General features: G+C 40.7%; 1 protein-coding gene and 2 pseudogenes across 1 annotated transcript; 2 read left to right on the forward strand and 1 right to left on the reverse strand.

The window, feature by feature from the left end:
• Positions 1-25,242, forward strand: FRG2C (FSHD region gene 2 family member C). Its single transcript, XM_016941495.3, has 5 exons — positions 1-100; positions 22,210-22,576; positions 22,838-22,915; positions 23,145-23,222; positions 23,546-25,242. The coding sequence occupies exons 2-5, from the start codon at positions 22,399-22,401 to the stop codon at positions 24,058-24,060; spliced, it is 849 nt and encodes a 282-aa protein (XP_016796984.1). The 5' UTR covers positions 1-100; positions 22,210-22,398; the 3' UTR covers positions 24,061-25,242.
• LOC104005634 (angiogenic factor with G patch and FHA domains 1-like) lies at positions 5,699-8,117 on the reverse strand (annotated as a pseudogene).
• On the forward strand, positions 11,055-11,991 carry LOC112208646 (retinoic acid receptor responder protein 2-like; annotated as a pseudogene).
• Positions 25,243-25,295: the final 53 nt, after the last annotated feature.

Genomic DNA, 25,295 nt, shown 5'->3' on the forward strand with positions numbered 1-25,295 from the left:
ATAACCGGTGTGCTGGACACAGCGATAAGCCACCCTTTCATCTGTGGGCATGACCCAGGCAAGAAAGAAGAGTCACTGCATTTATGTGCTTGCTGCAGAGGTACGTAACAATCTCTCTTATGAGAAAAGCCCAGGTAAGAGAGGAGAGTCACATCTCCAAGGTATTAACGTAGAAATATGTCACAAGAAACTTTTTAGGCAGGGCCCATGCTGGATCTTCTTATCTTCCAGATGTTAGGTGCAGGGATATGTCAGAATACCCAAAATACACAGGGCTTAGTCAGAAAAGGAGAGCCACATCACCTAGGTGCTGGGTCTAGACATATGCCACATCTCTTTTATGGGAAAAGCTCAGGTGAAAAAGCAGTTCGCATCAAATAGTTGTTAGGCCCAGAGATATGTCACATTGCCTCCTGCTTGAAGCCTCTAGGCCAAAGACTCACATCTTCTTGGTGCTAGGCCCGCGTTCATATATAAACATTCAAGTAGAGTTGAAATGGTGGCTCCTTTCTAAACCCAGCTTATAGGCAAGGGAGGACTCTCCTATCCTGACCTAGTTAACTGTAATGACGTTGACTCTCATACCCGGGCTTAATGCCACAGTTACGATCATGGGTCCCTACCAGCAGGAAGGTCTCAAAGTTGATTGCAACTGTCATTCATACTGTATAGTGCCATTGGGTAGTACACAGAGATTGCTAACTGCGCCGAGCACACAGGTGAGACTGTGGCACTCATATGCACACCCAGCCAACAGTAAATATTCTCATCCTCTCACATGAACACAGGTCACTGTTGAGGTTCTGAATCTCACACATGTAGTCAGTCAAAGGTGGGAAAAATTGACATATATGGATACTAATGGGTTGGTGACTCTCAGACCAAGACTCAGCACAACTGTGAGGCTGTGACTTCACTAAGGTGACACAGTCTGCAGAGGAATTGAGGCTCTCATGCACAAATCCAGTCTGGTGTTGAGATGGTTACTCGTGGGCTTAGACCCAACATACAGGAGGTGTTGAATGTCATGCCTACAACTGTGACAGTTGTGGGATTGTTAATCTCATTCCTGGACCATTCTGCAGGTTTCATGATGAAATTTCCCAGTGCCTAGCACCTGAGTGACTTGAAGATCTTCCATGGACCCAGCCCACAGATGGGATATTAACATATTGCTGGATCCAGCACCTTGAGGGTGTAACTCTATTCTCCTTCCTTGGCACTGCCCACAGTGAGCATTTTGACATATCGCTAGACTTTGCACCCAGGCGATGTGAGTCTCCTCTTCTGCCTCGATGCTGCCCACAGGAAGCGTTGTTCTATATAGCTTGGACGGGCACCCAGGTTTTGTGACTCTCCGGCTTGTGCCCATATGGGACACTGTGGTATATTGCTGGGTCCACTACCCAGGTGATGTAACTCCTCTGCCTGGGCCCTGCCTACAAGGGGCATTGTGACAGATCTCTGTGCTCATTGGCCAGGTAATGTGATTCTCTTTTCCTGTCTGGTCCCTTTACACAGAAGGGATTGTGACATGTTGTTGGGCTTAGCACCAAGTTGATGTGAATCTTCTGCCTGGATCAAGTTCACAGAAGGCCTTGTGACATACCTCTGTGTCTATTACCTATTTGATGTGACTCTCCTCTCTTACCTGAACATTGCCCATAAGAGAGATTGTGACATATCTTTGGGCCAAGCACCAGGATGATGTGACTCTTCTCCCTGCCTCGGTCATGCCCACAGAGGGAAGTGTGACTTATAACTGGGCACAGCACACAGGTGAAGTGATTCTTCTGCCTGGTCCCTACCTACAGGAGTCATTGTCAAATACCTCTGGGCCCATCATCTAGACTATGTGACTCTCTACTTCTTCCTAGGGCCTGCTCACATAAGGATTGTGACATATTACTTTGCCCAGTACCTACATGATGTGACTTTTCTCTCATGTCTGGGCTCCGTCTTGGAGATGAATGTGACACACAGCTAGGCCTGGCCCCTAGGTTATGTAACTTCTTTTTCAAAATCCTACTCACCAGGGGCATTGAAACATCTCTCTGGGCACTTCACTTAGGTAATGTTACCCTGTTGCCTGGAGCCTCCCCTCAGGGGGTATTGTGACACATTGCTGGACCCAGTACCTATGTGATATACTCTCCTTTCTTGCCTGGGCCCTGTATACATTGTGTATTGTAATATATGGCTGGGTTCAATGACTAGGTGATGCAATTCTTATGCATAGGCCCTACCCACAGGGACACTGTGACATTTCTTTAGCTCTGACTCTCCTCTTCTGCCTTAGCCCTGCCAAAAACGGAGGTGGTGACATATAACTGGACCTAGCAACCAGCTAATATGGCTCTCCTCTTTTGCCTGCACCCAGCATATTTTGGGTATTGTGATGTATCATTTATCTCAAAACCTGCAGGATGAAAGGCTCCTGCCTGAGCCCAGCCATCAGTAAAAATTGTCATTCTCCCACATGGACACAGCCCATAATTGAGGTTCTGAATCTCACACCCAGAGGCAGTCAAAAGTTGGAAAGTTGGCTCTCATAAGTGGCTGTTGTCCACAAGTGGGTTTGTGACTCCCTGACCAAGATCCAAAACACTTGTGAGGCTGTGACTCCACTAAGATAACTCAATTTTCAAAAGGTATTAAGGCTCTCATGGAAAAATCCATTCCACCATTGAGAATGTGACTTATGTACATAGACACAACATACAGGAGGGGTTGACTCTCATACCCAGAACCGGCACTTATATGGGATTGTTAATCTCACCCGGGGACATTCCTGCAGGTGTGATTCTGACGTACACCTCTATGTACGTTGCAGTGAGCCGAGATTGCACCACCACACTCCAGCCTGGGCGACAGAGTGAGACTCTCTCAAAAAAGAAAAAAAAAAAAAACAACAGGCAATGACTTGCTTCCTGCCTCTGCCTGAAGTTAGGCGTCCCTGACCTCTGCTGGCACCCAGCAGTCAAAGTGGATGGGGTCAGGGGTCAACTCTCAGCCGAGCACAGGCCCCTTCCCCTCTCAATACCCTACACAGGTGAAGCTGCTGGTCATGGCTAACGTGGAGCTGCTCTGTGTCCCACAGTTCCCTGCCGAACCAGTAATATTTCTGGCGTACGGTGTGATGTTTCACTGCATCATACTACACGGTACAGTGTGATGCAGTGAAACATCACATTGTACTCCGTAAACATGTATAATTATCATATGTTAATTATATGATGTTCCACTGCATCATACTACACGGTACAGTGAGATGCAGTGAAACATCACATTGTACTCCGTAAACACATATAACTATCTTGTGTTAATTACATGATATTTCACTGCATCATACTACACAGTACAGTGTGATGCAGTGAAACATCACACTGTACTCCACAAACATGTAAAATTATGTTAATTATATGATGTTTCACTGCATCACATTGTACCATATACACTGTACAGTGATCCAACCAGAGTAATTAGCATATTTAACACTTTAAACATTTATTTCCTTGTGCTAATAAAGTTCAAAATCCTCGCTTCAAGCTATTATAGAATAAACGGTACATCATTATTAGCTATAGTCATCGTGCTGTGTAATAGAACACCAGGATTTATTCTTCCTAACTGTAACTTTGTAACCCAGTGACAAAGCTCTCCCCACTCCTTCATCCTTCTGCCATCACTAACCTCTGGTAACCACCATCCTACTGTCTACTTCTATGAGACGGACTTCTTCAGATTTCACATGAAAGAGCAAGTGGTCTTTTTCTTTCTGTGCCTGGCTTATTCCACTTAACATAATGTCCTCTAGGCTCATCCATGTTAACACAAATGACAGAACTTCATTCTGTTTTATGACTGAACATTATTCCTGTGTGTGTGTGTGTGTGTGTGTGTGTGTGTAACATTTTCTTTGTTCATTCTGTAGATGGGCACTTATACACTGTTGGTAGGAACGTAAATTAGTACAATCATTTCCCATTTCTATAGGGAGAACAGTATGGAGGTTTTTCAATAAATTATAAATAGAACTACCATATGATCCGGCAATCTCATTGCTGGGTTTATATCAAAGGGAAACAAAATAAGCATGTCAAAAAAGATAACTGCATTCTCATGTTTATTAAGCAGTATTCACAATAACCCAAAGCATTATTTCTTCTAAGTATTTCTTAATTTACCTTTTTTTCATATATTTCACCCTAAACTTTTAAAGGATTCATGTCTGGTTTCCAATTTCTGAAACTTACGAGTCACTGATTCTTTGTTGCCTTCCTATTTAGAGAGTCTGGTAAAACAATTAAATGCTTTTTATTTCTTCTCAATCTAATCTTCATATATAAATACATTTATATTTTCTATTAATTTGCCTTCTGTAATATATACGACCACATTAATTGTGATCAGCATTTCACTTTACTAGCCTTCTTTTTGGCTCAGCCTATTTTAATATGTTATTTGTATGTTGTACATTAAATTGTGTTACAACATTTCAATACTTTACTTTTCATTTGCCTCTTTTCCAAAGATAGCTTGACAAGCTCGCAGTTTCTTTCCACATTATTTTGGTTTCTTGTTTTTCCATTATATTGACTTAAACATTTAAATATAAATTTAATATCTGAGATTTATGTGCCATATAATTTCTTCTGATGCTTCACCCCAGTAGCTCATCTCCTTGTGTGCAACATAATTTATAATTTAATCCTCACATATGGGAGACACCGCATTCCAATGCCTGCAGGCAGTTTCTCTTTGTTTATTCCATTTGCCTTGTCAGAAGGGAACAACCCACATGGACCTGACATTCTTGTAATCAGATGCATCTGAGTGGAGCCCTGGCCTCTTAGGTTGATTACTTCTCTGGATCATTACCTTTATTTACTTCCAGTCCTGGGAAGTTTTCTTAATTTCCTTTCAACTATATGATGCATTCTGTGAATTCTTGTAACTTCTTGGTGATTTTAATTGTCTGCATTAAGTGTTTAAAGTATATGATTTTTCTGAAAAGCAGAAATATCCATAGTTGCATATATGAGTGAAATATTTTGCATAGATTTTCTATGGCATCTATCACCATGAGAAATTCCAAGTTTTTTCATTTGAAACACCTCTCTCATCAATAGACCATATTGTAATAATTTGTAGAATGTGATTACTTTTATATCATTAGAAAATTAATTATATATTATGTACATATTTTTGAAATACTCCACTGCAATAAATAGTATATGGTCAGAAGTATTGTTTTCTCTAACATAAAACTAATATGAGTAAAATTATTTACCTGAATTCAGATCTTTTGGCTTCAATGGCCATTCTGCCTCATTAGCACTTCTCTGATCCATAAAAGACATCATTTGTATTTTTTGTTTAATTCATAATTTATTGAAATGAGTAATTTAACATTATAAAGTTTTATGGCAATTTAGGACATTTTCAATAAATATATTGAGCTTGAGGCCCTGGCTAAGTATTCCTTTTGTACTCAAAATCAGATTTTTCTGGCACAACTTCATTGCCTGCAATGGTATTTATAAAAAGTATGAATGCCAGCACATGGACTATTTCAATACTGTACTCATTTGTTCATGTATAAACATTTGATTAGCTATGAAACAAACCAAATACAAATGCTGAATGTATAGTATATATCAACAAATTCAGATTCTTCACCGAAGAAAACAATAAAAGACAAATTTTCTGTGACATGTCACCTGTTCATTAGTTCTTTAATATGATTTAGACTATTCCAAATATAAGAAAATGTATGCATCACTTCATGTTGTCTCAATATTTTTCATCTAGGTCCTGAAGGGCATAAACAAGAATGTATGTTGTCAGATTTATTTTTATAGACTTTAGATGTTTCTTTTGCTGTATTTTCTGTGCATACTACTATGAATATATGGAGACAAGGACAAATGAGCATTTAAGTGGTTATATGAATTTTGCTTATATGGCTAATTGCTTATATGGATGCTGTAAATGACAAGACAAAATAGTAAAATTTGATAAACTTATCTGTGCCCTGTGAACTTTAGTTCACTTACTGTATAACTTAATTCAGTCACTAATAATTAGTTTAAAAAGTGTTCTTTAAAAGCTGCAAACCACACTTTATTACACATTTCTGAATCAGGAAGGGGTAAACTGTGACACAGCTTTCTTGTGCCACTGACTTTTTTGGGGAGAGACATTCTGCAATAAGAGTTTCCAAACTCTATTTATAAAAAAGCTTGAGTTTTCTTTTGTGATTAACCTTCACTCCTCAGTCCCCTTTACCCAAGGAATGGTTCCTAGGTCATCTTTTTGAAGTTTAGTTTCTGGAAAGTTTTCAGCAAACCGCTCCTGTGCTTTGTCCCAGTTGTTGTTCTTGTTGTTGTTCTTGTTTCGGAGAAGGTGAGTCTCTTTAATTGAGGACGGTTTGTCTGTCTCCAATCCTGCATGTGTTTGCCAGAGCCGAAGCTGTATTGGAGTTTTTATTCTCCTACCATCCTTCCCCAGACCTTCTCCTGTTTTCAACACATCTTTTTCAACATCTTCTGACCTTTGTCGCCATCAGTAATTTCAGAATGAACAGATGCAGGAGCATCACCTCTTTGGAAATTTCCTTCATTTCCAATCTGCTCCCTATGTTTTCCAGCTCTATCTTTACATTTTTGATTCTCCAGTATCTCATCATCTTTGTAGTCTGTATTCTGTAAACCATATTTTACTCATATATTTTTAAAATCCTTTGCTTCTTTCCAACTAGTTTCCTTCTTAGTTAATGATGGACCAACAAATCATTCATCTTTTTTATCAAGGAAAAGGTAAGCTCTATCATGCCCTGGTTCACATCCAACACAGCTATTACTGCCAGGGTGAATGTAATAAGATAACACAGTGTTTCCAATTTTCACTTTATCCCCAAGCTCAGGTTCATAAGGGTCACATTTAGTTTTCAGCTGAACAATCCATTTTACATTAACAATTGTTCCATTTTGACTGCCTGATCCAAAAGGACATAACTTTGTAAGTCATGGTCAACATAAATTTCTTCATGAAACTTATACTAACTTCAGGGATTCGAAGAGTATGCTCCATGTCATTTTCTCTTCCAATTGTAGCAGATTTTACAGCAGTAATGATGAAGAATGATCCTGTCTGTAACACAGGTGATCTAATGACAATTACTCTCATATATGAGGGCCACACTTTTTCCTCATCTTCCTCCTCAGTATCTTTTGCAGTTGCATTGCCTTTACTGGTAATGCCTTCATCATAACTACCCTCGGTCTGACAGTCTGTAATTTCACCTTCTTCTGGTTCACTATCAGTCTTTGTGATTTTCTCATCCTTAAAAATGAATTGAGATGTTTTCATTAAGAGGAGATTCCATAGTATTTCCACTAACTGGAACAGTGAATTTTGGGGGATAATTTTTGCGATGAATGCCTATTTTGGCTTTTTTTTTTCACATTTGTGAAATTGTCTTTCCCATTGCAGCTTGTATGTTCAACACTGAAGGCTTCTTGATCCTCTGAATTCAAATCCTTTTCCTCAATTTTTTTTGTAGAAGAATCTGGATCCTTTCTTTTCTCAATTTTTTATTTTTGTTTTGTGCTATAAGTCTGATAAGGTTGCAAATCTACTCGAGAATGAAACCGATAGCGACCACTTTCCACATCACACTAGCAATAAATGAAATCATAATATATTTGATTCTCAGAATCTTAATAGAAACCCGTGCTGTGGTCAAAATACAGTCCAGTATTTTCATCATAACTAAATCCAGTCTGTGATAAAGCCCCGCTTCTGTTGCAGCTCTCAAACTTCCAGCTAATGACGAACCTTCTAAGGACGTATCTTGTGCTGCTAATGCAGATGCTGGCTCCTGTGAATTTGAGGCAAATGACCCACTTGTCTACATTTAACATTTGGTGTCCTATCAGTACCAGGGTGAGCATCATTTTCTATTTATAACTGGTCGTTAGAATTCAAAGCAGGAGTTTCAATATCCTGATCTTGCTGATTTGACAGTTTAGTCACTCACTTTATTTGGAAGACGTCACTCACTTTATTTGGAAGACTAACATCATTACAGTAGGTCTGATAATAATCTGAGATTGACCAAGGAGCATGGTTCTCTGAGAAGTCTGAGTACTTCTACATCAGACTTTTATTATCTCCATTTTTCCCACAGCGGAGTACATTACTGAGTTCTTCCAGTTGCGTGCGGAGCTCCTGGCGGTTGCTCGTGTCGCTCTGAGCAGCCGTCCTGTGCGAGGCCATAGTTACTCCCGTTCCCGCACCTGCCGCCTGCAGCTCCGCGTTCGGGTTCCAGCTTCTCCGCCCTCCTTCTCTGCTGGGCCAGCTCGGGCTGGGGGAGGGGGAGGAGCGGCCACAGCGAAGACGCTGGTGGCGGGTACGGGCCCGAGGCCGTGAGTTCGGGACCAGAGGGCTGCGGCTTCGGAGGGGCTGCGCGGGGCCGAAGCGGGGGCCGGCGGAGCCACAGCCATGGGGGCGCGCGGGCAGCCACAGGCAGCCTCCCGGGCCAGGAGGCCCCGAAACGCGGAGCCTAACGGGGCTGCCGCAAGAGCAAGGGGACAGCGATGGCCCTGCCTGATCTGTGCGGCCTGGAATCCTGGGAATGACTGTACCTTCCCCAGCCACGGGGGCCGCGGGAGGAGCGTCGAAGTCCAGGGGCCAGAAGCGCTCCCGTTGTTCCCGAGTTGAGCTGGAAACAGTGGCCAAGCGTGTTTTAAATCGAGTTTCCCTGTGGCTAGATATGATCTGCTGGTTACTCTTATTTTTTTTCTCCATTCGTTGAGCTATGATTGACAAATTGAAAAGTGTGTATTTTTAGGGTGTACAATAGAGTGTTTTGAGATGTCAGTAGTCTTTAAATTACCTCAGTTACGCTAGTTAGCATATCTATCCCCTCACATAGTGAATACGTTTCTGTGTGTGGTGAGAGCACCTGAGATCTAGTCTTGTAGCAAATTTCAAGTACACAGTATTGTTAACTATAGTCACTATTCTGTACATTAGGTCCCAGCGGTTACTCACCTTGTAACTGAAGGTGAGCCCCTTCCATGGAAATCTCCCCACTTTCCCCACTTCCTAGCCCACGGGAACCACTGTTCTACTGTTTCCATGGCTTTTTTTTTTTTTTTTTTTTTTTTACTTTTTTAGATTTTACATACAAATGAGATCATGCAGTAGTTGTCCTTCTGTAGTCGGCTTATTTCACTCAGCATAATGTCTTCAAGATTTATCAATATTGTTGTAGATGAAAGAGTTTCATTTTTATTAAAGCTGAAATTATGTATCCCTCAGTTTATTTATCTGTATCAGAGGAGTGCAGATACCCTTGATGATCCTGATTTTATGTCCTTTGGCTATATACTCCGAATTGGGATTAATGGTAGTTCTAGTTTAAAAATTTTAAGGAACCTCCATACTGTTTTTCATAATAGCTGCACCAATTGACATCCTCAGCAACAGTGTACAAGTGTTCTCTTTTTCTACACCCTAACGCTTTTTATCTTTTGACTGTTTGATAATAGGCATCCAAACACCACGATAAGGTGATATCTCATTGTGATTTTGATTTTAATTACTCTGATAATTAGTGATGTTGAGCATTTTTTATATACCTGCTGGCCATTTGTATATCTTTGGAAAAATTGCTATTTCTATATTTTGCCCAATTATTAATCAAGAAATTGCTTTTAATTCTGCTGTGGGTTTTTTGTATTGATTAGTATGATATATATTTTGGATAGTAACATATTATCCTACATATGGTTTACAAATATTTTCTCCCATTCCATATAATGCCTTTATATTTTGCTGATTGTTTCCTTTATTGTGCAGAAACTTTTTACTTTGACATAGTTCCACTTGTTCATTTTTGCTTTTGTTGACTGTGTTCTTGGTGTCAAATCCAAAACATCATTGCCATGACCAGTGTCAAGGAGGTTCCCCCCCCCTTTTTTTAGAGGATTCATGATTTCAGTTCTTATGTTTAAGTCTTTATTTCATTTCAAATTCATTTTGTGATGACATGAGAGAAAGGTTCACTTTTTTCTGTGCATATCTAGTTTTTCCTACACCACTCCTTGATGTGTTTATCCTTTCTCCATTCTGTGGGATTGGTTGACTGTATATCTGTGAGTTTATTTCTGGGTCCTCTATTCTGTTTTATTGGTTTTTATGTAGTTACTATACTATATTAATGACTACAGCTTTGTAATATAGTTTGAAATCAGGAAGTGTAAGGCTTTCAGCCTTTTTGTTCTTCTCAGTATTTGGCTATTTGAGGTCTTTTGTGATTCCCTACTAATTTTAAAATTGTTGTTCTATATTTTTAATAAAATGGCATTAAAATTTTGAAAGAAATTTAACTCTGTAGATCACTTTGTGTAGTATGGATATTTTAATAATATTAATTTTTAGAATCCATGAACACATATTTCCCATTTTGTATTTTTCATTTTCTTTCCTCAACATTTTATAGTTTTCAGTATGCAGATCTTTCATATTCTTTGTTAACTCATTCCTAAGTATTTCATTCTATTTGATAATATTGTAAATGGAACTATCTTTATTCCTGTTTCAGATATTTTGTTGTTACTGTAAAAAAATGCAACTGATGTTCATATGTTAATATTGTATCCTGAAAATTTACTGACTTAGTTGGTTAGTTATAACAGGTTTTTTTTTTTTTTCTGGTAAAATGGTGGGTATTCTGAATTCTGGTTAAACTTTAAATTGATAGTTGCTATTATCATTTCAAAATTATTTAAAATATGACCAGATGGATTCCTGCTTTCATGAATTCAATGGAATTCAAATCTTCCCATTTAAAATAATTTTGTCTGGTTGACCTAGGCCCCGGGGATCGGGGGCACCCCGTGGGAACCCGGAGATTCGCTTGGGGGTGGGAGGGAGAAGCCGTCAGAGAGGGGGCTGAGCTGGGGAAGGAGAGAGGGGCTCCGGGGACAGCGGGAGGAGAGAGGGTCGTGTCGGAGGTGGGGAGAGAGAATGGGCTAGAAAAGGAGGAAGGGTGAGAGTGGGCAACAGGACGGCTTCCCGGCGCGGCAGGGAACTTTGCTGAAACTGCGGGCCCCAGGGAACAGCGCGGGCAGGGTGGGAGGGAGTAGAGAGGACCCAGCACACCCCAAGGTCAGTGTGGAGAAAGGGACATTTTCCGGTTCCTTCGCCTCTGCCCAGGGTTCTGCGGGCATGGCCCACCCCTCCAGGGGCAGGGGAGGAGGTGGCTCCCGGCAGGCTCGGAGAACTAAGGGGCGCACACCCGCTTCGCAGGGCCGGGGTGACAGGGGAAGCCTGAGAGGGCTGCGGATCTCGCTGGCCCAGTGGGTGGGCGCGGGGGACGCGGGAGGGGCCGAGCTCACAGGGCCAGCGCCGGGGCCTGCAGGTGGCCCTGGAGGAATCTTCAAGCACCCGCCCGTGCAGCGGGCCTTCCGGGAGACCAGTGTGGACAGCGCCCTGGACACGCCCTTCCCAGCTGGAACATTTGTGAGGCTGGAATTTAAACTCCGGCAGACAGAGAAGCAGCCGGAGGAAAGACTGGAAGAAACCCAAGTGCAAAGTCCAGCCCGAGAGGAGGAAGCAGAAATGCCTGACCTGCGTCAAACTGGAATGTGAGGATAAGGTTCTGGGCAGGATGGTTCGCTGCCCTCCAGAGGCGCAGACTCGGCGGGAGCCTGAGGAGCACCAGGAGGCCGGGTGCAGCCGGGCGGGGCGGGCGGTGAGGACCCCACAGCTGCTGCTTCCCTGCACAGTTCGCCTTCTCCAAGGCCCAGCCCCCAGCGGAGCCCAGCACTGAATCGCATGGCGCCCCCTGGAGCCCTGGCGGGGGTAACCAGTGGAAGACCCCACCTCCCAGGGAGAGGACCCCACTGTAACCCCAGATAATGAAATTGCTCTCTCCCCCCAAAAAATAAATAAATAATTTTGTCTGGTCTTTGAAAATGTGTATCCTCTGTGTACTGGTCAAAATGCTGCCCATTTATCTATATGCCTAATTAGTCAAACTTTTTATTGAAGTTATTTAACATTCTTTTTTATTATGAAACAAAACAGTAAATTTGTTAATGGTTTTAATATCACCTAATATGATTGAAAATATGTCAATTTGTCATTGTCAATGAATCTTTGTGTTATTTATTTTACTTTGTTACATATTCTGTCCATAAAGGTCTAAGTGGCTTAGAATCTTGCCTAATATATTGTATGTGCTAAGTACTAACAACTCTAATTCATCAAATTATCTTTCTATACCATTCTTAAAATACAATATTATTTTTTATTTATTTTTGTTAAATTTTTTTGCTTTATTTATTTATGAAAATTATGAAGTCTATTCAGTTTGTCCTCTTGATAAAAGCCAAAGTTTTTTTTTCCTCTCTTTTTTTTTTTTTTTTTTTTGAGACGGAGTCTCCCTCTATTCCCCAGGCTGGAGTGCAGTGACGCAATCTCGGCTCACCACAACCTCCGCTTCCCGGGTTCAGGTGATTCTCCTGTCTCAGCCTCCTGAGTAGCTGGGACTACAGGCGTGCTCCACCATGCCCGGTTAATTTTTTTTTTTTTTTTAGTAGAGACGGGGTTTCACTGTATTGGCCAGTCTGGTCTTGAACTCCTGACCACGTGATCTGCCCGCCTCAGCCTCCCAAAGTGCTGGGATTATAGGCTTGAGCCACCGCGCCAGGCCTTTTTTTTTTTTTAATCTCTTTATTAATACGTTAGTACAAATGCAGCTCCCTTACAGAAGCATGTTGCATAGGGATCAAGTATGGGCTTTTGGTGTGACAATCATCTGAATGTTGTTTATTGTCCCAATTAGTTATTTTCTCATTCCTAAACCCTCTCCAACCTCCCATCTTTCTGAGTCTCCAGTGTCTATTTTTCCAGTCTCTATATCCAAGTGTATGCATAATTGAGTTCCCACTTGCAAGTGAAAAAATACAGAATTAGATTTTCTGTTTCTGAGTTTTTTCACTTACAATAATGGCCTCTGGTTTTATTCATGTTGTTGCAAAAGACATGATTTTATTCTTCTTCATGGCTGAGTAGCTTTCCATGTTATACTTGTATAGCACATTTTCTTTATTCGATTATTGATCGATAAATTTAAATTGATTTCATGTGTTGGCTATTGTGAATAATGCTGTGATAAACATGTGAGCATGGGTATTTTCTTTATGTAACAAATTATTTTCCTTTGGGTATATACCAAGTAGTGGGAATGCTGAATCAAATGGAAGTTCTATTTTTAGTCTATTTTGAAATCTCCATACTGTTTTCCATAGAGATTGTAGAAAGTTACTTTCCCGCAAACAATGTATAAGTGTTCTCTTTTCTCTGTATCCTTGCCGATAGCTCATTTTTCTGCTTTTTAGTAATAGCCATTCTGCCTAGTGTAAGTTGGTATCTCATAGTGGTTTTTAATTGGCATTCCTCTGATCATTGACAACGTTGAGCATCTTTTACGTGCTAGTTGACCATTGACCATCAGTGTCTTTTTTTTTTAATGTTCATGTTCTTTGCTTGCTTTTTAATGAGGTTATCTTTTTTATTTTTGTTAAGCTGTTTGAGTTCCTTGTATATTCTGGACATTAGATCTTTGTCACATGCAAAACTTGTAAACGTTTATCTCATTCCATAGGTTTTCTGTTCACTGTGTTAATTAAAAAGCTCATTTTCAGGAGCTTTTTAGTTTGAGTTCCTTTTGTCTATTTTTGTTATTTCAATGTCTAGAAGAGTTTATCCTAGAGTTTCTTCTAGCATTTTTATAGTTTCAGGTCTTACATTTTAGTCTTTTAATCCATATTGAGTTGATTTTTGTATATGGTGGGACATAGGGGTCCCATTCCATACTTCTGCATACGGCAATATAATTTTTCCAGCACAATTTATTGAATAGGATGTCATTTCTCCAGTGTATGTTTTTGTTGACTTTGTAAAAGATCAGTTGTTTGTAGGTATGTGGCTTTATTTCTAGGTTCTCTATTCTGTACCATTGATCTATGTGTCAATTTATATCAGTACCATGTTGTTTTGGTTGCTACAGCCTTCTAACATAATTTTAAGTCAGATAATGTAACATCTCCATCTTTATTCTCTTTGCTTAGATTTGCTTTGGCTATTCAGGCTCTTTTTGTGGTTCCATGTGAATTTTAGTGGTTTTTTTTTCTAATTTTATAAAAAATAACATTGGCATTTTGGTAGGAATTGCATTTAATATGTGGATTGCTTTGGGCAGTAGAGTCATTTTAATGATCATAATTCTTCCAATCCATGAGCATGGGATGTTTTTCTCATTTGTGTCATGTACAATTTCTTTCATCAGTGTTTTGTAGTTTTCCTTGTAGGGATCGTTCATCTCTTTGACTAATTGTATTTCTAAGCATTTTACCTTTTTTGTAGCTATTGTAAAAGGAAGTGACTTTTTAATTCAGTTCTCAGCTTGATCATCGTTAGTGTATAAAAATGCTACCAATTTTTGTACATTGATTTTTGCATCCTGAAACATTATTAAATTTATTTATCAAATCTAAGAGTTTTTTTGGTGGTCTTTAGAATTTTTGTATATATGATATTATATAATTAACAAAGAGGGACAATTTGACTTTCTAATTACAACCACATAGATGCTCCCACCAAGACCAATAGACAGAGTCTCTGGGGAGGGCACAGGTGATGGTATTTCTTTAAGCTGGCCGTGTGATTATGACTGGAAGCATGGGCCGAGAGCCACTTAGCTAAGCATTGCCTTTCAAGTTTTTCTTTCTTTTCTTTTCTTTTCTTTTCTTTCGACAGAGTTTTCACTCATTGTCCAGGCAGGAGTGCAGTGGCACCATCTTGGCCCATGGCAACCTCCACCTCCCAGGTTTGAGTGATTCTGCAGTCTCAGCCACCCGAGTAGCTAGGATTATAGGCACCAGCCACCACATCTGGCTAATTTTTGTATGTTTTAGTAGAGACATGATTTAGCCATGTTGCCCAGGCTGGTCTTGAACTCCTGACCTCAGGTGATCTGCCCACTTCAGCCTCCCAAAATGTTGGGATTACAGGCGTGAGTCACCGTGCCTGACTCTCAAGTTTCAATGTGCCTATGAATTATTTCTGATTCCAGGCTCTCTCTTAGTGATGTGATTCTGCAGGTTTGGAAGGGGTCCATGAATTGGCTTCTTTAAAAAGTCTCCTCTTAATGCTGATGTTTTTTCCACTACATCCAATATAGTAGCACTCAGCTAGAGAAAGTAGGCACAGCACAGAGCTCCTGACACCCAACACTGTTACCACAACACAAATACTTTTGGCCCAAAGTGGAAGCCACCAATCACCATTTTCAAACATGTCATTTTCTGCTGGCTCTTTACAGTTTAGAAAGCCTAGAGAAGGCATCAATGTTTGAGTAAGTCTGCATTTGGAAAACATGTACACGTGAGTTAATACAATGTTTATTGAGCACATACCATGTGTTCAGAAGTCTGTTACAGAGCAATGTTCAGGAAACATTACATGATGTGAGTTAATCCTCATAGCACCCTGGGGGTTGGGTGCTAAGTTTTCTGTAATTTTCAGGATTTAAATGAAGGGCCTAGCATTTGTATTTTTTCTTCCATTTTAAAAAATTATTTACCTGGAAAATAAAATGTGCAGAATAAAAGCTATATTGACAGATGAGAGGGATAGAGAAAAAAGGGTGAACTGTTCAGAGAGATGTTTTATATTTATATTTACCTTTTTGTGCCTTGTGGAGCAGCTACTGAATTTGCAGGAATGGAAAACAAGTTGCTAGGTGGGGTGTCTCTAGAAGCACTGGCTTCAATGAAAAAGAAATTATAGCCCCCAAATATAGAATTATTTGCTTCCATTTATCTGCTTTTCCATTTTAGGAAATTGTGGGCACCAGCTCAGGAGAGGCAGCAGGAGCCCCCATCCGAATCTCTGGTCTCCTTTAATCAGTTCTGTGAGAGAAGATTCTAGGGTGAGGCCAGACCTGGATGAAGCCATAGAAGAGGGTGGATCTGGGCAGGGCTGGAACAGAAAGTGGACCCCATGTTTCTGATGTTCATGCTGGTGGAGTATTTCCAGTTCTGTCTTTCCTAAGCCTGCCCAACAGAGACTTAACTCTTAGAGCTTGTGTAATTTTAATCTGTTTTAGCCACTTCCCTGTCAATTTTTATAACACATGATAATAAGAAACTTAACCAAAACTCTTAGGGTTTTTTAGGACAATTATATGAGAAGCTAAAAACTTATTTTTACCAAGATAAAAGAAATAGAAATAATCACAACAATAACAATAATTCTTCTGTCCATGAATAGCCCTTCAGGTAGTGACATCGGAACTCAAGGAACAGCATAAGGGAAATGGAGCAAATGCAGCCAAGGCCCCCTGTGCAGCTCCCTTCTCCCTTCCAATTACAGGATGCTGAATTCAACCATTAATCCATTTCCCTTCTGACTACAGGATGCTGAATTCAGCCATTAATCCATTTCCCTCCCAACCACAGGATGCTGAATTCAGCCATTAATCCATTTCCCTTCTGATCACAGGATGCTGAATTCAGCTATTAATCCGTTTGCTCTAGATGAAAAGTTTCTGGACAATAGAAACCATGAATTCTTCATCTGTTTTTCTGATGGTCATGTGATGTAGTTTAGATGTCCCTTCCAAATCTCATATTGAATTTTAATCCCCAATGTGGCTGGTGGGGCCAGGGGAGGAGGTGGTTGAATCACCCGGTGAGTCCCTCATGGCTCTGTGCCATCCTTGTGATAGTGAGTACTCGCGAGATCTGGTTGTTTAGAAGTGTGGCCCATCCCTTCCTCATCTTTCTTGTTTCTGCTTCTACCATGTGAGATGCCTGCTTCTCTTTCACCATGATTGTAAGCTTCCCCAGGCCTTCCCAGAAGCAGACGCTGGTGCTATGCTTCCTCTACAGCCTGCAGAACCATAAGCCAATCAAACTCTTTTCTTATAAATTACCCAGTCTCAGATTTTTTAAATAGCAATGCAAGAATAGCTTAATACATCATATGAAAAGAAAGCAATTGATATATTTACCAGTTTGAGTATTTACCAGTTTGAGTCTCCAGATCTCTGCCTTGCTTCAACTCAAAGAACAGGAAGGGAGCAACCCCCATCTACTGCTCCTGATCATGGGAGAATCTTCAGTTCATCTTAAAACATTTCAGTCAAAAGCCCCGTGTTTTATGTAGAAGAAGGAGGGTGTCTGAAAGAATGGGTCTCTTTCTTTATTTTTATTTCTGAGACAGGGTCTCTTTCCCTGTCATTCTGGCTGGGGTGCAGTGGCTCACTGCAGCTTTGACATTCTGTGCTCCAGCGATTCTCCCACCTCAGCCTCCCAAGTAGCTGGGACCACACGTGCACACTACCACCACCAGATAATATTTGTATTTTTGGCAGAGATGAGGTTTTGTTATGTTGAGCAGGCTGGTCTTGAACTCCTGAGCTCAAGTGATCCTCCAGCCTCTGCCTTTCAAAGTGCTGGAATTACAGGTGTAAGCCACCACACCGGGCAGATGGGTCTTAACTGATTTTAATCAGGGTACCTAAGCATGGAAGACATGCCCTTAATTTTTTTCCTAATACAATATTTGACAGTTATATAACTATGATTTTTTTATTCCTGTGATTCATAAGGATATGATAGTAAAAGGCCTTGAAAGCCTGTAGGAAAAAAGTGCTATATTGTGCTTGAACCCACCTTTTACTCTGAAAGCAAGTGCCATCCAGGTACATCTGTTGAGAAGATATTTTCTCCTGTTGCATTTTAGCCAAACAGCTGAGTGTGTCTTGAAGTTGTTTTTTGATTTTTAACAGGACAAGTGTATTTTCTAAGACCCCAAACTCAGGAGTGGCCATGGGGCAAATCACAGCTGCACACATAAAATGCATGAGCAGCAAATGCATTTCTCTCCCTGAACCAGGGGATTTTCCCCCTGGGTGCACATGAGAATCACCAGGGAGGCTTTTAAAATTACCTAAACTCAAAAGGCAATAGATAAATGAATTCAGAATCCCTGCAGTGGAACCTGAGCCACAGTGCTGTTTAAAGCTCTCTGGGTGACTATGAGGTACAACCAAGCCCCCAAACTGCTGCTTTAAATCAGCCTCTTCCGGTGAACTAGTGGCAAATGGTTTCCTGAAATGAATGGTTTAAATCAGCCTCTTCCAGTGAACTAGTGGCAAATGGGTTCCTGAAATAAATGGAAAGATTTGCTCCTGGGTTGTGGTCTTCTGATCTTACCTGCATTACCTACTTTTCCTTGCCGCACTGACCTCTGCTACACATTTTATTCCTGATTCAATCCAGTTCTACTCATACCAAATGCATATTATGCACTAGGTGCCCTTGCATTGCTGAACCTCACTGTGGGGAGAGTACTTCACCGAATAATAATTGCATCCTAAAAAAACTCAAAATACTGGACTCGAATGATCCTCCTGCCTTGGCCTCCCAAAGAGCTGAGACTGTAGGCATGAGCCACTGTGCTTGGCCTATACCCTAAAAAATTAAAACTATCTTACTTACTAAATTGATGTAAACATGGGAAGACCTAGAAGGTCACTGAAGTGTTAGGACATAAGTAAATACCTTGGAATATTAATATCCATCTGATGATGCCATGAGCAAACATGTCCCACTTTAAAACAATACAAAACAGTGCTATTATTCTGAGATATGATGTTAAAATTTTGTGCAAATAGGTAATATTTAAATTTTTATATATGTATAACGTTCATGCAGAAAGATGTGTACAAAGAAATCATGTAAAGTTCAATGAATTATTACAAAGTGAACACACGTGTGTAACCTAGAAATAGAACCAGCTTCACTCATGCCCTGGCAACCACTTTCTCTCTTTTTGCTCCCCCAAAGTCACTAAGATCTTAAGAGCTAACATTGTAGATCAACTTTGTATTACTATACATGTTTTATTACAGAAAATTTAAAACATACACAAAATAAAAGAAACAGTACAATAGGCCTGTTACCCAGGCTCAAAAACAACTAATAACATGCAATTTTGTATTATCTATACTTCAACTCATTTCTCACACAGACTTTATTATTTATTATTATTTTTTCTGACATAAAAGGTGTGCTCATTGAAGGTAAAACCTTGGCTGAGCACAATGGCTTAAGCCTGTGTAATCTCATCACTTTGGAATGACAAGGCAGGAGGATCATTTGAGGTCAGGAGTTTGAGAGCAGCCTGGGCAGCATAGTGAGACCACACCTTTATTAATTTTTTTAAAAAATGAATCAGGCACAGTGGTGCATGCCTGTCGTTCCAGCTACTTGGGATGTTGACATAGCAGGATCCCTTAATTCTAGGAGTTTGAGGCTACAGTGATTTGTGATTGTGCCACTACACATCAGCCTGGGTGGCAGAGTGAGACTGCCTCAAAAAATAAATAAATAAAGGTTCGACCTTAACTAGCTTTTTACACATAAACACACCCATATACACAATCCCTCTTTTAACAATAGAAGTACCAAATTAAAAATCATTAATGTGAACCCATTTTTAACTCAGACTTTATCTTTTAATAAGTTTCTTTTTTTTTTTTTTGAAGTAAGATGTGCACTCATTGAAAGGTCTAATCTTGGCTGGGCACAGTGGCTCATATTCATAACCTCATCACTTTGGAAGCCAGAGCTCAGGAGTTTGAGACCAGCCTAGGCAACAAAACAAGACCTCACTGGGGCAAGATAGTGAGACCTCATCTCTGCAACAATTTTTTAAAAGTTAGTTGGGCATAGTGGTGCACACTTGTAGTCACAGCAATTTGGGAGGCTGACTTGGGAGGATCACTGGAGTCTGGGAGGTCAAGGCTTCAGTGATCTGTGATTGCACCACTGCACTCCATCCAGAGGGACAGAGTAAGGCTCTGTCAAAAAAAGGTACAATTTTAACTGTACGTGTTTGACACATCAACACATTCATATAAACAATCCCTCTCTTAAAAATAAAAGTACCCAATTTAACAGTTACTAATATTCATGGGAATTACCTAGAAATTTTTTGTTTGCTTTGGTTTGGATTTTTATTGAAAGGGGACACCTAGAAATGTTATTTAAAATCTAGATTTTGATAAAAATAAGTCTGAGTTTTTTCTTTTTTTGAGACGGAGTTTTGCTCTGTCGCCCAGCTGGAGTGCAGTGGTATGATCTCGGCTCACTAAAACCTCTGCCTCCCGGGTTCAAGCAATCCTCCTGCCTCCCAACTAGCTGGGATTACAGGCGTGAGCCACCACATTCAGTTAATTTTTTTTTTTTTTTGTATTCTTAGTACAGATGGGGTTTCCTTATGTTGGCTAGGCTAGCCTTGAACTCCTGACCTAAGGCGATCCACCCGCCTTGGCCTCGCAAAGTGCTGGGATTACAGGCATGAGGTACTGTGCCTGGCCAGGCCTGAGTTTTGCCTGAGAATTTCTCTTTCTAAGAAAGTACATCATATGGCAGTTACAAGGTCTCTTTTATCTAAAATATATAGAATTTAATAAATAAAAATTTAAAAAATTTACCTGAGATTAAAGGACAAATCAAAACACATATGTAATATGTTGTCTATAGGAGTATATTTTAACAGTGACATAAATTATTAATAATCACTAAATGTTATAATAATTTATTAACTAAAATGAACAAAATTCCTATTATGATATCTATGAAAATACTTCCTTAGAGTAAAATATTCTCATATCTTGAGAGGGCACTGGTTAAAAACAGCAAAGATGTGGAAGTCGATGTCTTATCAAGTACTTACTATCAAGTAAGTAGCAGACCCCTCTTCACACCTTTTACAGAGTTATCCAAAAAGCAGTCATTTACACAAGAGCAGCCAATTTTCCTAGCTTTCTATTGAGTTTATATGTTAATATTGTTAAAAAATTTAACTCAATTTTCTTACAAAATTACCTGACCAAATTTTATATATCATAATATATCAAAATTTATTTAGATGTCAAATAAATTTTATAATATAATATTATAATATATAATGATATCATATTATGATAAGTTCCATTTACATTCAGACAATTTCACTAGGCAGTGTCTGTCTACCACTAATTCTTTTTTGGTTCCACTATTTGCACAGGCAGCACAGCTGGGAAAACACAGACTCACCCAACACAGTCTTTTCCCCGTGTCTTTCTCCTCCTCAAGGAATCAGTTCATCAGTCAATCAAGTCATTTGGGACTGGAGGCCGAGTACTCCCTGACATAGAAAGTCTCATTCCTGCATGCTTCCTCAGCAGAGGGGGAGAGAAGAAGGTCCTTTTAGGGGACACTTGCTTGGACATAGACTAGGCTAGTTGGAGGGCTCTGACCAGCAGAGACAGACTCCGCCGCAGTAGGAAGGGATGAGGCAGCTATTCTGAACCTGGAGCTCCACCACACCTTGTCCCGTCTCACAGAGGCAATTTTGAGAGGCTGCCCTGGAATATGGTGGATGTTGAGAAATAACGTGGGCTTTGACGGGATTCAGGTAGTGTCTGCGGTGTGAAGACAGGAGCTGAATGTTTAGAATCTAGGCTGTTTTTCTTGTGATCAGTTGGGTTACCTGTTTGAGACCAAGTCCATTTTTACTAGGGAGGCTGAATAAATTCCACAGAACACAATGGCCCTCCCAGGATGACTGAGGAAGGGTGAGAAAGGGGGAAAGTTTTTCCACCTGGAATCAGGGGCTGATTAGGTTAGCACTGGCTCAACCTAATCAATTCAATTTTATTGCATTTGATCTAATTATCTTCCCCATTTTTAAGGTAGGAAGGGCCATTTCATTTGGTATTTATTTTTTCTCTGCATTTTTATTTCATCATGTATGTGTGGATCTAATAGACTCAACCATAATTTGACATTTGTTGTTTCCAAGCATTTAAGAAATTATAATATCCATGCATACAGCGTTAACACTATGTATAATAAATTCTCTTTCTGTGCAAAATATATAACATATGTCAATATAGGCATGTTTAATTGTGCATCTTGAAAGGTGAACAGGATCATAAATACTTCCAGGTAGGAACTGGGACAGAAATCGGAAGAAATGATTCCCTGATCTTCCGGTCCCTGTGCTCCCGGTTCTTTGTTTTCTTGACACTATGACAAGATCCTGAAAATGTCTCCCCTTAACTGTGTCTAGGTCCCCAGTAGAACTACAGCAAGAAATTTCTGATTGAGGCTCTAAGAAGCGGCAGGAATGAGAAAACTCTTCAGCCAATAAGAGTAAGCCACGCCCAGCCGAGGGACGTATAAAAGGCAGGTCTAGCAGCCTAACCCACACTCTGCCTTTGGACATGTGAGAGAGCGCACCTTTCACTTGAGCTTCAACATGGGACAGGGAAATGAAGACCCCGATCTCCACTGCTCCTCCATCCAGTGCTCCACTGACCAGCCCCCTTTCCAACAGATCTCCGTTACAGAAAAGGGCTCAGATGAGAAGAAACCATTCAAAGGAAAAGGCAAGACCGCCTTCTCCCATTCCAGTGAGAAGCACACACAAAGGCAAGGTAAGGCCTTGGGCTGCTCCTACGGAGGCTGGAAAGAGGGTTGGAATCAGGGATACTGAGCTATGTGTCTTTAGCAGGGTTTTATTTTGAGATTTGGGGATGGGAAATGGCTTAGTGCCCTTAGGGGACTTTGAGAAATGTGTTCACTCGTGACACTGGCAGAAGAGCTTCACATGAAAGACTGATGTTTAAAAATGCATGAGAGATAGACTATGGGACTCTGCCTAGGGAGAGGTGAGTCATCTAAACTTTCTCTTGCAGCAGGATCAGATCCCAATCCAAACAAGGAGAATTCTGAGGAAACCAAGCTCAAGGCCGGGAACAGCACTGCTGGATCAGGTAAGATTTGACTCTTTCAAGGTGAGAAGGGACAGGGCAGCAACACAGGCTCCCCTGGCAAGGAAACTGGGAGCTCCTTGGCAGCCAGGGCAGTACAGATCCTGGACACTGGAGAACAGAAGAGAGCTGGGGTTTGGCAGTAACCTCAGCTCCTGTGTGTCCAGGATGGACTAGGAATTTCAGGGTGTTCAGTTGGAGGCACTTTCTCAAACTCTCATTGTGTTCACAGAACCAGAGTCCAGCTCATATCAGGAAAACTGCAGGAAAAGAAAAATCAGTTCCAAGGATATCTGCCAAGACAGAGCAGGTAGAATCTTGGTGTTTGTTGTTGTTGTTGTTGGTGGTGGTTTTTTTGTTTTTGGTTTGCCCCAAAAGGCAAATAATCAGGAAACTTTTATACGAGGCTTGAGCGGAAAGGGAGTTACTTACTAACAAGTAAATTTTTGAGATCCTAGCACTCTGAGAATATCTGGGGACTCACAAGTGGTTCAGCCTCACTTCATTCCAGTCCTGAGATGGTCAGGAAGGAGTGGGAGAGACAAATGGGGTTCACCTGGGTGCACAGGGGATTCTGGAAATGAGGGTCTGTGGGGACTGCTCTGGTGAGTCTCTTACATGCTTTCTTTGCAGGGAACTGTCCAGAAGAGGAGTGCAACTTGACGTTGAATAAAAAATCAAGATCCTCCACTGCTGTGCACAACAGTGAAATCCAGGAGACCTGTGATGCCCACCATAGGGGAAGTTCCAGGGCTTGCACTGGGCGCAGCAAGCGGCATAGGTCTCGGGCCCTAGAAGTCCAAACACCGTCACTTCGAAAAAGCTTGGTGACCTCTGTGCGAGCTATGTCGGAGGCTGTTTATCAAGACCTAGCCCAGGTGTGGGCACAGCAGATCCATTCTCCACTGACCTGTGAGCAGCTGACACTGCTCACTCGGCTCCGGGGGACTCTGTGTGCCCAGGTGCAGACCTTGTATTCCATGGCCACTCAGGCAGCTTATGTCTTCCCTGCTGAGAGCTGGCTTGTCCCAGCCACACTGCCTGGTCCTGGGGATTCAGCCCAGGATAGAGAAGCCCATCCCTTCCCTGGGCAGGAGATAACTGAGCCTGTCAGTGGATCAGATGAGGCTAAGCTGGGAGCACCCTGACCCTATTCAGCAGAGATGCAGCTCTGGGAATGAGAACAAGGACCTGCTTCTTCTCAGATTCTTCCAGACGACCAGCAGTGGCAATTTTAGATGCACTGTGTTAATAAATGACAGAACCTGAAGAAGTCATAGGAAAGAAACTTGAGCGGTATACTCAGAATGGTGAGCCCTGAATTTTGCAGACCGCTAAGGCTATAGACAAATTTTATATTTCATGTTAGACATTTGATGCCTTTTGGATGTCTGATGACAGTCGTGCATTTCTATATAATCAGAAAAATATTAGATTGCAATCGTGAATTTGCATATTTTAGATTGTAGAAAAGTAAATATAAAATTATATGCTCTTTTTTTTTTTGAGACAGTCTTGCTATGTCACTCAGGCTGGAGTGCAGTGGCACAATCTTAGCTCACTGCAACCCCTGCTTCCTGGGTTCAAACAATTCTCATGCCTCAGCCTCCCAAGTAGCTGGGACTACAGGCATGTACCGCCATGCCTGGCTAATGTTTTTTTCTTGTATTGTTAGTAGAGTTTTGTCACGTTGGCCAGGTTGGCCTCGGACTCAAGTGATCCACCAGCCTCCACCTCCCGACGTGGTGGGGTTACAGGCATGAGCCGCTTTACCAAGAAATTGCTTCTCTTTTAATTCAGAAAAGGTTGTAGGCTCTCACTCTTCCAGCCTGAACCCACGGAGTACTAATATCCACAAACCATTAATAGCACTCCCTGTGGGAAAATGTCTATACATTTTTACAGTTTGCATAGTAAAATTACTATGCAAGCTGTTTACTTTTAATATTTCTACATAAAATTTAAGTCAAGATATATTAAATGGTAAATGATTGTACTTATTTATTCATCTGCCTCATGTTTTATTTCATTTTAAAAATCCTGAATTTATATTTTATTGTATTTCATACATTTCAATTGATTGTACTGTATTGCAGGATATGGAGATTTCATCACATACTACAATACAGTGTATTTTGTTATATTTGACATATATTCTACTTGTATTTTGTACTGAGATCATACAATCTTTCATTATCTAAGTGTATTAATGACTTGTTTGGTTGCTTTATAATTTTCATTTTATGTAATAATGAAATAAACATTAATGTTGTTTGGAATTTTAAATTTCTTTCATATGGAATTTGTATTTAATAAAGATGTGAAAAAGAGAATGTCTTATCTTCACTTCTGCATCATCCTAACCCTGACCTCCCCACAGCCC

The sequence above is a fragment of the Pan troglodytes genome, chromosome 2 (assembly GCF_028858775.2).
Source record: "Pan troglodytes isolate AG18354 chromosome 2, NHGRI_mPanTro3-v2.0_pri, whole genome shotgun sequence".
In the NCBI taxonomy this organism is placed as follows: domain Eukaryota; kingdom Metazoa; phylum Chordata; class Mammalia; order Primates; family Hominidae; genus Pan; species Pan troglodytes.